Source organism: Galleria mellonella, unplaced genomic scaffold (genome assembly GCF_026898425.1).
Source record: "Galleria mellonella isolate WM207_F2 unplaced genomic scaffold, CSIRO_AGI_GalMel_v1 utg99, whole genome shotgun sequence".
Lineage (NCBI taxonomy): Eukaryota > Metazoa > Arthropoda > Insecta > Lepidoptera > Pyralidae > Galleria > Galleria mellonella.
In genome coordinates, this window is record NW_026442184.1 from 4,992,620 (window position 1) to 5,006,468 (window position 13,849).

Consider the following 13,849-nt stretch of genomic DNA (forward strand, 5'->3'; position numbering starts at 1 on the left):
AGAGAGTGATGCATGTGTTTTTTACTACTTATTCTATCAGGAAACAGTCGAGAAGATAGACAAATAATGATTACTTTTACATTTTATTTACATAGGATATTTACGCATTGGCTGTTTTATGACCTTGTGAGCTGTCCCTGGGGGAGTCTCAGGGTTGAAGAAAAGGGCGATTACTTTTATGAGTCATAATGTCAGTAGTAGTCTTATCTATGGAATTACACATCGATTGTCATGACTTAAGTAGTAATTGTTTGTTTTCACAAAATATTGAATATTTAACCGATCTTTGTAGTCTTGTCTCTTGGCGCAAAGAATTTACATACCTAGTTCGGGTTTGTTCAGAATTATTTTCCCTAGGGAAGTACGGTCTTATTTTTGTTTTTTCACTCATGAGAATTTTAACATTTTATTGTCACTATTTTGATTATTGATTACTGAAATTAAATAAAATTAAAAATTTACTGATATATGTAAATCCTTACTTAAATTATAAACTTATGTAAATGTGTTTGTTTTGTTACTTTAATGTTTCATACAACCGTTGAACAATTGTTTAAGTCTTAGCTTTTTGTTTACAAAAATCTGAACTCGCTATCAATATTTCCCACACAAAATATCTATAACTATTTATTCATTTATATGATAGTAGAATGTAATTTGTTTATTTACAAGTTAAGGTACATTTTACAGATGTTTTATCAGAATTGAAATTTATGTTTAATTTTATTCTGCCATAATGTAGGTAGGCAAAAATTAAAGGAATAATAATGAGAACTCCTATTTCATATATAAATTATATATTGATTTACGATATTGTTTAGAATAACCATATGGGAGAATGTACTATATATATAATTATATCTGTATGTACTATATTATATATAATATAGTACAGATATAACTGATCGATCGCTTATTATGATCTATTACTATGGAGCTCGAAGTAAATATTTATATTTAGATTATATTGCCGATGGTGTCAAACTTCCATAAAACGATAGATTGGCGACGCCAATACAATCACTCATAGCATAATTCATCGAAAATAATGAAGGCGAACTAAATTTTCAGCCATCTCTTTCTTATACATGAAGGCGTTCTACATTAACGCGTTTCTTTTCTCATTTCGCAGTTTGGAGCCGGGCCAAGTGAGTTTCCAAGCGTTCGGCCCTGCTGGCTGTAGTTTTCCGAGTCGTCCCGTCGAGTCCAGTGTTGCTCCCTCTGACAGGGGCCCCTTTTCGGGGAAACCCGAGAGAGATCCCTTTGCAGACTTCGCAAAGACGTTAGACTCACCTCCGTTTGGCGCCAATTCTTTCACTATTAAAACCCCAATTGTGAATGGGATCCAGAACGGTCCCCATGTCAAGGACGACAGCTTCGGCGAAGCAACTTTTCTAGATTTTGAAAAAGATAAAAATCAAGCAACGTTAGACGAAATAGAGCAAGAAGTAAACAAAGTACGCGTTGCATTGGATGAAGATTGTCGCGCTCTAGATGAAGACGAAAGACAACAAGCCGAAGCAGATAACTGGAGTTTAAATGTGTCCTGTGATAGCGGAGTGTATAATCGTGCTTCATCCAGAGATTCTGGCCCTCATTCCGGTAAGTTATTATGCATATTAAAAGTTATTTACCGACAAACAATCGTAGTTATAGAAGTCGTAAAATTATTTTTATCGATTGACTTAGCTTATATGAAATGTGCGACGCAAACAACGTGCGATTTGTTTGTAGAGTATAATCAAAATATAGCCTGGAGGCGATGTCATAAAATCTTCAGTCATGTGGAAGTAATCAGAGCAGTCGAGTTGCATTAACTCGCGGTTTGTTTATGTTGCCGTTTGGTATATTTAGATTTACTGAAATGTGCCGCTATTCATATTAGGATCGTTTTTAAAATAAACCTTGTCGTAACCTTGTGGATGTCTCATGACATATTTGGGTCAATGTAATCCACGTGGTCTTTGTCAAATCGTTATCTCATTGTTATGACTTTTATAATAATCGTACAGCGATCTCTTGTAATATAACTATTTATGGCGATCATGCCAGTACAAACATTCCGTGTATATCACCTAAAACATTAAAATGTTTGTGTTTAGGATAATAAATCTGAACGTGGTGAGCAATGTGACGCAATGATGTACGATCTGTTTGCCAAGCATGATGTAGTAGTTTCCAATGTATGTTATATTTGTTTCACGACCAGGTGTCTCTTAGATTTTTGTCTCGATGGAGAAAATGTGTTTCAGTTCACAAACTTGTTTTGTTTGTACATTCCCACTTCAGTGATGCCAAAATTTAAGTGGATTCATCGCTGCGGCAATATAGTACAAATTTCAACAACAATAATTATGGATCTTTATAATACGATGACTTGCCAAAATAAGCTAAGATCTATATAGAGCGAATATGTAAAAGTATAAAATTTCTTTTTAATGGATAATAATAGAAACCCTTTTACGCTATCGGTATACACTGGCGGGATACCAGTGAGGGATGATTGGTGAGGATGAAAAGGCAGGTCAGTTAGCCCGTCGTGACAAATTCAACGATAAATTAGTCATGATCGTTTCCAGGGAGAACCACGTGGAGGTTGACCTGATAGGGTATATTGATAGCAATGGAACAATAATCTCTCCATAACAATCTCTTTTCCCCAGTATAAAATATTAACAACAATTATTGTAATTTGGTCAATATTTTCCTCATCCATAATTTACTCGTATTGAAAGTTTCCTTTAAACAATATGCACAAAATCTAGTACCTGATTATAATTAATTGAACTCCAACAAATTTCAGGTGAAGAATTAGGCTTGATAGAGAGCCAAGAAATCAGAGACAATCAAGCTACAAACAGCAGTAGCAACGAGTGGTCGTCATCTTCTATAGAAAGAGGTCTTCTCAAAATGAATCGAGTGAGAAAGCCTTCAGAAACCGAAGTGGTGAGGAGCCCTGAAGACCTGGGAAGCGATGATGATGGAAATACCGAAAATAGTGGCTTCGCATTAGGTTTGGTGAAGAGTAACAGTGTCGTCGCAAGAGCGAGTATGTGGCAGCAGTTACAGCAGCAAGCTAAAGGTAATATTCATCTTTTTATACAACATATGTCGACATTTTTATATTCACACTTACAACTACACATGCATAATCGTGACTGCACATCGCGCTTACGGTCTGTATGATTCTGAGTACTACAGTCAAATGCCTGCTATATCAAACATGCGTATCTGAAATCGAGATCTTTCTCCTTAGGAATTCCTGTAAATTTTTTATATTCAAGTTGCGTCTGCATCCATTGACGACTTTAAGCTTCTTTAGAAAACAAAGCCTTTCCTATCTGTTATAGCTTATGTATAAACTCATTTTCGCTCCTGCTTTTAGCTTATTTTTTACATTATCTTCCTGATCTGCTATATATATCAGTCACGCCTTTGATCTTTCGACTAGTGTGGTAGCCCCTGTAGCTTAGTCGCAGGACTTTCGATTGCAGATTGAAGATCCTAAGATCGAATCCCAGCCTAAACCTCTGAATTTTCAAATTCATATTTATATGATTTTAATGTTTGTTATTTGACTTGTTCTTCTGCATGTGCAAGTTAAGCTATCGGCTGTAACGAATCGTCTCAGACCCTTTGATAGGTATCGGATGTGTTTTTAATTTAGTAATGATTCTACATGCAAGACTTTACTACTCGTATTTCTTAAAATAGCCGATACTGTCGTCATTGGTAGATAATTGACATGTTCTATTTTTGATTTAAATATATTGATGTGTTATTTTTAATATCAATTGCTTGCCACATTTAATTTTGCGTATTGAACATTTTGTGTATGGATTTGTTATAATATCATGGTGGGACATGTACAAGGCTATTTATTAACAATTTATAAGATATTTATTACTGTTTTACTTTTTCATTTAATTAAAATGCATAGCTGCCTGTGTAATGCATACACAGAGAGATAAGCAGATAAGAATTTCTAAAATTGGTCTTTTGATATGTATTTACTCTGCCATTCTAATGAAAAAGTTAAAAGAAAAAATAGATATAAATGCATTTATTTCATCTAGTTGTACAGTTATTCTTTGTACCATAAAAACGAAAGTTGGTATTTTCATATCCGGATAGTTTCTGTATTGAATCGGTCTATTTAGCACTCCATTGTTTCGACTTATTCCTGTAGGAGTCGAGCGTGACGTATATGTTTGTAATTACCTGTTTATAACAGTCTGTTTATATGTAATCTGTAATAACACATAAGCTTTATTTTGTTTTAAATTAGGATATTGTAACACGAAAAAGTCTGCATTTTAACCATTTGCACCTACCCGGGAGTAAACTTGAAAAAGAATTATAAAAATCTGTTCAGAATACAGGCTAATTGAAAATTTCTTCCTTTTAGAATTCGCTTAGTGAATGGATAATACTAAGGTTTTATTTCAAAATGTAAAATTTTTACACAAACAATTGTATTTTCAATATTTCAGGTACACCAAAGCCGCTGATTCGTCATAGTCGTTCCAAAAACAAAGATGCACCATCAGTCGCAGATCGTTTTAAGACCCAGCCCATTTCTTTCTCATCGTCTGATCCCACTGAGCCTTCCAAAGAAGGGTTCTCTCTCGCCCAGTCCAAGAGCACTGCCAATGTTTTGGACAGGGATGAAGATGGTAAGCATTACGAACATAATTTTTTATAAACTGCTATGTTTCTACAAAGTTTTGTCCAAAATTTTAGCATTTTATATTATTATTTTTGTATCCAAAATGTGTAATTATTTGCTAGGTAATGTTCAAATTAGAAGCATGTAAATTTGCATTATCTACCGAAATAGAGAACAAAGGCGCTTCCTGTCTTTTGATTGTCGGCTTTTGTTTCTTTTTTGCATGTCCTCGACTCTACTATGTGTATGTCCCGGTCTCTATCGTAAACACACGCACAATGTTATGTAAATACGCACAAACTCACTGGTGGCAGCTAAACTAGACGAGGACGACCCCGCGAAACTTTCCATTATGGAGAAAATGAAGATGTTTAACGCGAAGTTAACTCATAAACCTCCCGTGGCCGGGTTGCCTCGACCCAAAGAGGAAAGAGTACCAAGAACGTCCAGACTCAGAACCATGCCTGTATTAGCTAGTCAAGTACAAGAGGCTATGGAACAGAATGAGAGACTCACTAAATCTCTGACCCACGAAGAAGTGCCACGTAACCCCGATTTCCAGCTGAAAATGGAACTATTCCGTTCTGCGAGCGCGAAGAATACCTCTCTAGAGTATCTGATGAGGCAGAACGCAAAGTTTAGAAGCTTAGGTCTGGTTTTGTTATTTTTTAAGTTTTGGTTGTCGTTTTGTAAGCTTGAGTCGCTGCTTTTGGTTTCAGCACTAATATTTTCTCCCTAGGTTAGAAGGTAAGATGCATTTCTCCCGTTGCATGGTATATTAACATTGCACGAGGAATATTCGCTATTTCTTTTTCTATAACATGATAGATCTATACTGTATTTAAAATAGTATCGAGAAATAACTAAAAATGTTTTTCTAGAATTAAGTATTGAAGTGAAGGTATTATTTTCATTGTTGATTTATTGCGAGATTGTTGATCGATACATTTTAAGGTCGTCACACACGGGACATATATTTAAATTTATTCGGAGGCTATCTGACAATTTATCACTCATTATTGGAATGACATATGTCATTCCAATAGTTTTCATATTATTATATATACTATTGTCATGTATCTTTTTTTTTTCAGTTAAAATAAAATTAATAAAGTATCTCTAGATTACCAGATAGAATTTTTATTTAAGACTTTTAATATTGAAAATGTATTAAATGTTTGTGTTATAACTTGTGTATATAAGTTGTAACTTCTATAAAATGATATAAATTGAAATGAATATGTTTATAACTACCAAAAATATATATGTAATCATAGTTTCATATATTTTTTATGAACTGATTTACGTAAAATCTTTTTGTAGCTATCTTAGTATCTTGTATGTGACGATCTGTATTTATTTTGTAAACATTTAGAACCAGCAGTAACTAATCATTAATTATTTATTATAACCGTTGAGAACATTCGAGACTGCTTGGATGTACACCATTACTCATCGCATGCACTGGTAATACTGGACCTTAGAAAATGGCACAACATTTCATGTATTAACCACTAGCGGTATTTATTATACAACATTTATTTTGGGTCGGATAGTCATCCGTTTACTCAGAAAGTTAGTCATGTTAAAAGATATTTTGACCGGTCATCGCATCAAATTACTTCTTCCTACGTGTATAAAGGAATATATCAACACCGAAAATAATAATTTTATGCATTTTATATTACTTTTATCTCCGGCAACGCTCAACAGTGATTAATGAAGTTTGGTAATTATGTGTTGTTTGCTACAACTTGAGAAATAATGCCCTTTGCCCCGGCTTCGATTCCGGGGACGATTACCCCTAAGTCACTGGGTCTAAGCACACTTAAGATTTTTTAGACTTATAAAAAATAGCTCCAGTAAATGGCAATACGGGTCATGACATAAATTCTAAAAATATTGCATTCATGAGTTATAATGTTCTTACATAAGTTTACAATGTCTAGCTCCTTACAATATACCCTGTCGACTGTAGCAGTGTTAGATATCTTTGATTAATTATTTATTTTTAATCTAATATTAGGCGTATTAGATTAAAAATAAATAATTCATAAATAAATAATTCAAAAAATTTCGTTCATAGTTTGCTGGGTCAGTTAGTGTCTTTATAGTTTTGGTGGATGTCTTGTCATAATCGTCTACTACGCCGGTATATATCTTCAAAAGACGCTTACATATATTTATAGCTTTTACCCGTGACGTCGTCCGCGTGATTGGGATATATTTACTGACGGGGATAATAAGTAGCATATATTCTTCGCCATTCCATATAGTATATGTATATCAAATTTCATTTTGATTGGTTAAGTCGTCCCACCAAGCGGTATCAAATAAACTTGCTTTCACAGTTATAATATTAGTAAGCAACTATAGAAATATATTTATTTTCGAGATCCATGCGGAATAGTGTATGTAGATACATTAGACAAGTCTAGGCATTAAAATGTAACAAACAAACTCACTTTCACATTTATAATATTAATAAAGATATTTATTCGCTACGTATCATACAATTTTCACGTACTTGTGCAATTGCGTGGAAATGCTTTTATATTTTCGTGCACATTCACGAAAATGCCGAAGCGTTTACATCGGACTCCATATGATTACACTTATTTTGCTTGTCTATTACATTTTAACAATAAAATCGTACGTTATCCTGTTGTACTCTGATAATTTATAAAAGTGTTCAATGCCGCCTTTAACTACCCTATTTGAGATTACAGTCCTTAGTATATTTTTCAGGTAAATAATGTGTAAATATTTTTCCATTTCCTTTCTGTATTCTAGAGAAAAAAATTCTTCATTCCGTTATTAAAGATCACTTCTCATAGAGTGGTGTATCTTATTTTCTCTAAATCAGTTTAGAACTGACAAAGTTTTGAGATAACAAACATAAGTACAACATAATCGACAATCTCCTTCTTTTTGAAGTCGGTTGAAAATACACATTCTGTTACTACAATGTAAATATTATCTACTACTAGCTGACTCGGCAAACGTTGTTTTACCATATACATTATTTCGAGAACTATGCATGATAATTTCTCGTACTACATTTATTATATTCGATTGCCATCTTGCAACTCTATTGTGGCGTATAAAAATCGCGATTAAAAAACAGGGTTGTATATATTTTTCAATGCTAAATCATAACAAAACAATAATAAAAAAAAATATCAAACAAGAAAATATTTAGGGGTGGATCATCCTTATGATTGAAGGGTATGATAAATAGATATTGGCCGATTCTCAGACCTATCCGATATGCACGCAAAATTTCATAAAAATCGGTAAAGTCGTTTCGGAGGAGTTTGGTAACAAATACCGCGACACAAGAATTTTATGTATGTATGATTATATTTTGTTTTCACCTTGCGCTGTGTTCGACAATCAAATTCTATTGCATAAAAAATGTTCTAAATTTTGTTACCTAATCACTATAGTAATTTTGTCCTTCAGGTTCAATGAACCTTATAACTTTGTAATGAAATCAGACATCGCGTGACGTTAGTTCTGGCTCATTTCATTTGTACATATACTCGAGTATCGGCAATCCAATTCATTGTAGTGTAAGGGGAAATTGTATAATTCTTCTTATATCTATTGTATTATACTAATCTATACTCTCTTAGTTTAAAAGTAAAAGTATGTAAAAGCAAATCAGGAGAATTAAAACCTTGCCTTGAAATTACGAATTACGTATTTCTTAAGGCAATAAATAATATTGTCGTACCAATATCTAATATAAAAATGTTGCCAGTAGAAGAAAATACTTCCGAGAGTATTTACAATATGGCAAGGGTTTTTATTTTCTTGGTTATTTATATACAGTTTTCTAAACACTAACGAACGTAATATTTTGTTAACAGTTTTGAAATGCTTACATATAATAAATTATTAAAAAAATAATATTTCGAAAAATAAATAAAGAATTATTTTAGTGCATTAGCAACCTTAAAAGGAGTCAGTTGACAAATTTAAATAATTTTAAGTTTTCCAATGTAACAAGTTGTTTTTTAAACCAGTGTTCGTGTTGTTTTGCCAATGTATTTTGCATGTTTCAGGAGTACTGTATAATTTTGTACTTTTATTAATTATACTGTATTCGATTCCAGACCTCGACGACGATTCGCCGTCAGAGCGAGCACAGAGGATGATCACGCCCGAAGTACGTGGTATATTGAAATCGGGGACCACTGTTGTGCCAACCAAGCCGAAGACCCTGGCGAAGGGCGAGAGCTCTGAGGTGAGATCATCATATATATTTAATTATAGAAGTAGAAAAGAGTTATAGTGTGGTGATTCACATAACCTACACATTACTCTGACTCACTAGTAAAATTCATGCGGTAACGAAAGACATCAAATTTACTTGTCAGTTCTCAATGCTTATTAATATTATTAAATATGAAATATAGTATGTTCTTATCTCTTGACGATTAAATGTCTTGTCACTTAATTTTGTATAATATATCATATAATAAAATAGGTGTTTGATAGTAGTGTATTTAGAAAGAAAGAAAGCTTAAAACTTTTTATTTAGTAGTACTGAAAATGGGTACTTATTATTCAGTTCAATCAGCGTAACCCAGGCACGCAAACGAAGTTGCGGGTAGTAATTAAATAATATTACACAGCGCTATATAACTTTACACATTTACCATGTTTCAGTAACTCGTTATTAATATTTAAAACCAAATTTGAATAAAAAATAATCTATATTTAAGTAACTAATTCGCATAATTATCAACGCATTTTGAGTCACTGTTGAGTTTCCGAACCCTGGTTTCATAAAAAAAAAAATAAAAAAAAAAACTTGTAAACAAATCTATTTGAATAAAAATGTTTTGAATTTGAGTTTGCATCATACAATAGTTTTAGATTTTTACAGGATCAGCATTAGGATCTACACAAAGCGCTTGAATGATTATTTGTTATTTCTAACTCTACAAGACTATAGATACAAAGGACGTAAGCATATCGTTGATGGAAATTAACATGATTGGCTGTATAGATTCGAACATTATTTACAATCTGAGAAATATCACTATATATATATATAGAATAATAATAATTGTAAGTAAATGCCCTCAACGAGGGCCGAGCCCTAGTCTAGTAAGTCGAAGTATTAATTAATTTTCACAATTTATATTATAGATTTTTTTTTTATAATATTGTAATGTTGTCCCAACTAATCTCGAATTGAGACTCAATCATTTCTTGAGACTAAACTCAGATAACAATAATTCATGTTAGACCAGAGTCAATTTACATAAATTTATTATTAAATTGGTATACAAGAATCGAATTTACTTTTATAAACAAATGATATTTATTATATTATATTAATAGTATATGCCAAATTAGATTCTTTTTAATCCTTTTCGTTTTTTCCAGGGCCTTAAAGATGAGGGCATCGACAGCTCATCTGACGACGAATCTGCTTCTGCATCCAGTGTGTCGTCATCAGAGAAGAGCTGCTCCTCTTCAGACAGTTCCGATGAGATTCCAGGACCGAAACCTAGAAGGTTCCAACGTAAAAGCAACAAGCTAAAGTCTTCAAGAACCGATTCAGACCTAACAAGACTACAAGATCGTTACCCTGGCAAGATACAGTTACCAGGAGCGAACGAGTTAAAGGAACGTTTGAATCAAGTGAAGAATCCAGAAATGAAGCCGCTACTCGCAAAGCTGGGAAGGAAACCATCTGAAGAGGCGAAGAAAGAAGACGACAGTACTAGATATAGAAGATTTGTGAAGAAACTTGATGAACCTATACAGCTAGGAAAGTTAAGGAGGCCAGCAGATAAAACGCCTCCTCCACCGCCTCAGATAGAAGAGAAACCACCGCAAGTACTTAAAATATCGGCGATAAATCAAGCGGCTAAGAATAAATTCTTTGGTATAGAAACACCTCCCAAAAAGGAAAGAGACATTGATGAGTTAACGGCGGCTGTTAGGAAATATATTCCACCTGTAAGTATTATGTTTAACGTTTATTTTTCTTTTTCTAAATATGTAATATTTTTTATTAATTGTTTGAAAGAAATTATCATTCCATAGATAGATAAATCTTTAATGGTAACATTTGAGACCAATGCATTTTACTATCTAACAATACATGTAATGGATTTTATTTTCAACCGACTTTAAAAAGAAGGAGTTTCTCAATTCGGTTGTATTTTTTTTAATTTTCATTACCTCGTCAGTTATAAATTGATTTGAGCATCTGTCAGTGAAAATACTTTCATAAAAACAGAAAATCTTGTCAAAGTATTCTATAAACTGAGTATTTATTAAAATGTTATTAGTAAATTGGCTTGCTAAAATTTCTACATTATTGCATGATAAAAGATCTACCAATAGTATCGTGTATCTTGGTAGGGAGAACAAGCTTTCGACATGTATGAAGGTACCGACACTGATCTCTAGTTAAGTTAAATAACCACTAATGTCAGTCTATAAATAATCATAGATTATTTGATAATATTATGATATTTTACATATGTTATTTTGTAAATATAGATTTAATATTATTTTTTACACTCTAACTTTACATTTGAAAATCTTGTCCCCTTATTATAAAAACTAAAACCGCCTACAAACTTTTTTCAACTATTATTTTGATACTATCAGTCCCACGTTGAGAATTTAAGCGATTATGCGAAATACAAAAATACTTCTTAGAATAAATCTTTATTCAAGTAAACTTTTTTTAAGTTCTTTTAAATCGTATTTTTTATGATTTTATTGCTGTATTTGGAATATGTAGAAGTCTTCTTACGTACAAAATAATATAACTAAAATAAACGTTAATATTAGTTAGATTAATAAACACATTTGATGTTATTGTGAATAAAAGGGTTAGAATATAGTTGTATAGTTCTATAGTGAGTCAGACTACTATTTATTTCGGTTTTCTCACGCATTAAATTTTCCTAAAATTGATTGCCTGACTAGTTTTGGACTCGATAGGAGCTCTTATTCATGAGCACGTTTTCACGTTTATTTCGCGAGTAATAATTCGTGTTCAGTGAATAGTTGATCACTGCACTACTATCACCGTCACCTATCACATACGATCCTCTATGGAGTTTGAAATCTTAGCCTTCTCTCTTCCTCTTAGAAAAAGAGAAACAAATCTATTTATGGAATTGTTATCGTTAGGAGTCGCGCAATCGATAGGGTCGTGTGTGTTTTGTTTAATGGGGCATGCTTTGAATTGCGAATATTCAGATTTTTTATTTACTTATTTGCTACAGGTAAGCAAGTCGATATCGACGCATATGCTGGGGATGGTAGCTGGCCCTGGTATAGTGGGGGGTGCTGCCGGTTCTGGCAGCGACGGCGAGAGCAGCGGCGGCCGCGAAGTTCGGCACATCACCTCGCACGCGCGTCCACGTCACAGGTTAGTGTGCATTCGCCCTAATTGAACTTTGCTGTATCTGTTACGTTTATAAGGAGATTAGGTAGATTGGCAGTTCCACTGTATAAATAAATTGCTGCTGCTCCAAACGTGATTCTTTGCATGTGAAAAAACACTAGCTGAAACAACATAAAAAAACTAAACGAGTAGGTAAGCCATAGATAACGGACGTAAATAGATCCCATAAATGCTTATAGGTATTTGCGTGTCTATTTCTGACCCTATATTATGTTCAGTAAAGCTTAATATACTATGGCTAAATTTAAATTAGCAGTACATATGAAACGGTTTGGAGCGGATTTTGTAACAAGTAAATATAACAGTTTATTTGTGACAGTTTTAAACACATAGTTGAAGCCTGTTTATTTGATATCTTAATAATGAATGAATAAATGAAAACTGCTTGTTCCCTTTAAAGAATGATACAAAATACAAAGATTAACATAAACATACAAAGTAAAGTAATTAATTTAATTACAAAAAGCAAGATAAAGAGGCAACAACGGGCGGCCTTATCATAAAATAATGATCTCTTTCAGTCAAACTTAGGATGGAGAGGAATAATTAAATTTGCGTCTGGTCAAGGCTTAACAGTAGAAAAATATTAAGACTAAAAAAGGGGGAAAGACATACATATAATATATAAATTTAAGTCTACCCTCGAGAGAATATGTATAACATGTCATTACTTTTTAAGTTTATGTTTTGTTCTTTTAAAAATATACCTTATGTGTACGAATATATGTACAGAATTGATTTGTTATACAATATTGCTTCTGAAAACCTGATATTATTCTCTTACTACCACTGCAACCCTCTACATTGTGTGTCTGTGAGGTACTTTATTTTATTTTTTATTTTTGTCGCATCTATGAAACAGAGCTTTAAGAGGTAAATGTTTTTTTTTTAATATAATATAAAATGGCAAACAAGCTGACGGCCCACCTGAGAAAAGTGATAACCGTCGCCTTTTTAGACATAGTTTTGTCCCTTTGGAAATATACAGAGTATACAGTTTCACCCATGATACCCCCCATGCGTTGCCATTCCTGAGGACTCGGGTATTATTCCTCTGTAGCCAGTAAATTCACGCCATATCCCATCCTTCAAACCAAAACACAGCCTTGTAAACACAACTGCTTCACGGTTGAAACACGAATGGGACAGAGGTTCCCAAGCAATCGACTTTTGTACAAAGTCTCCCTCATGATACTGTATCACCGTCATATTAGCCGTTAACTGTCCACTGCTGAAAATAGGCCTTTCCTTATTGGGGTTATGCCACTACTTACCATGGTTAGCAGATGGGTTTTAAGAAGAAAGTAAGAAAATGATTTAAAAGAAAGAAATTTTTCGCTTTAGCATCTTATTAATATTATAAATGCGAAAATTTGTAAGGATGCATGGATGCATTTTTGTTTCTCTTTCATGCAAAAATTACTAAATGGATTCGAACGAAATTCGGTACACAGGTAGATTAAACTCTAACTTAGCACATAGGATACTTTGTATACTGTTTCACGCGGGTAAAACCGTGAGATACAGCTAGTCAATTAATACATACAAATGTATATTGCGCAACATGATAACGTTGACAGATACGATATATTTGTCATTAAATGAGATATAGTCATGCCGTTATGAATTAATTACTCCGGCGTTATATTTAATTGCATTAATTATAATATTGTGAATATATTATGTATAAATTAGATAAACGGTTTATCAATGATATTGTTATGTATTTC

General features: G+C 33.1%; 1 protein-coding gene across 5 annotated transcripts in view; it reads left to right on the forward strand.

The window, feature by feature from the left end:
- LOC113521302 (uncharacterized) overlaps positions 1-12,123 on the forward strand; it is a 132,788-nt gene extending 120,665 nt beyond the window's left edge. For 4 of the 5 annotated variants that reach the window (XM_052902942.1, XM_052902943.1, XM_052902945.1 and 1 more), the window contains 7 exons: positions 1,133-1,602; positions 2,804-3,082; positions 4,494-4,676; positions 4,984-5,319; positions 8,791-8,921; positions 10,073-10,651; positions 11,938-12,123. In XM_052902942.1, the coding sequence (XP_052758902.1) occupies positions 1,133-1,602; positions 2,804-3,082; positions 4,494-4,676; positions 4,984-5,319; positions 8,791-8,921; positions 10,073-10,651; positions 11,938-12,108 (2,149 nt within the window). In that variant the 3' untranslated portion in view covers positions 12,109-12,123. The remainder of the gene's footprint in view (positions 1-1,132; positions 1,603-2,803; positions 3,083-4,493; positions 4,677-4,983; positions 5,320-8,790; positions 8,922-10,072; positions 10,652-11,937) is intronic. The other variant, XM_052902944.1, reaches the window with a different exon arrangement.
- Positions 12,124-13,849: the final 1,726 nt, after the last annotated feature.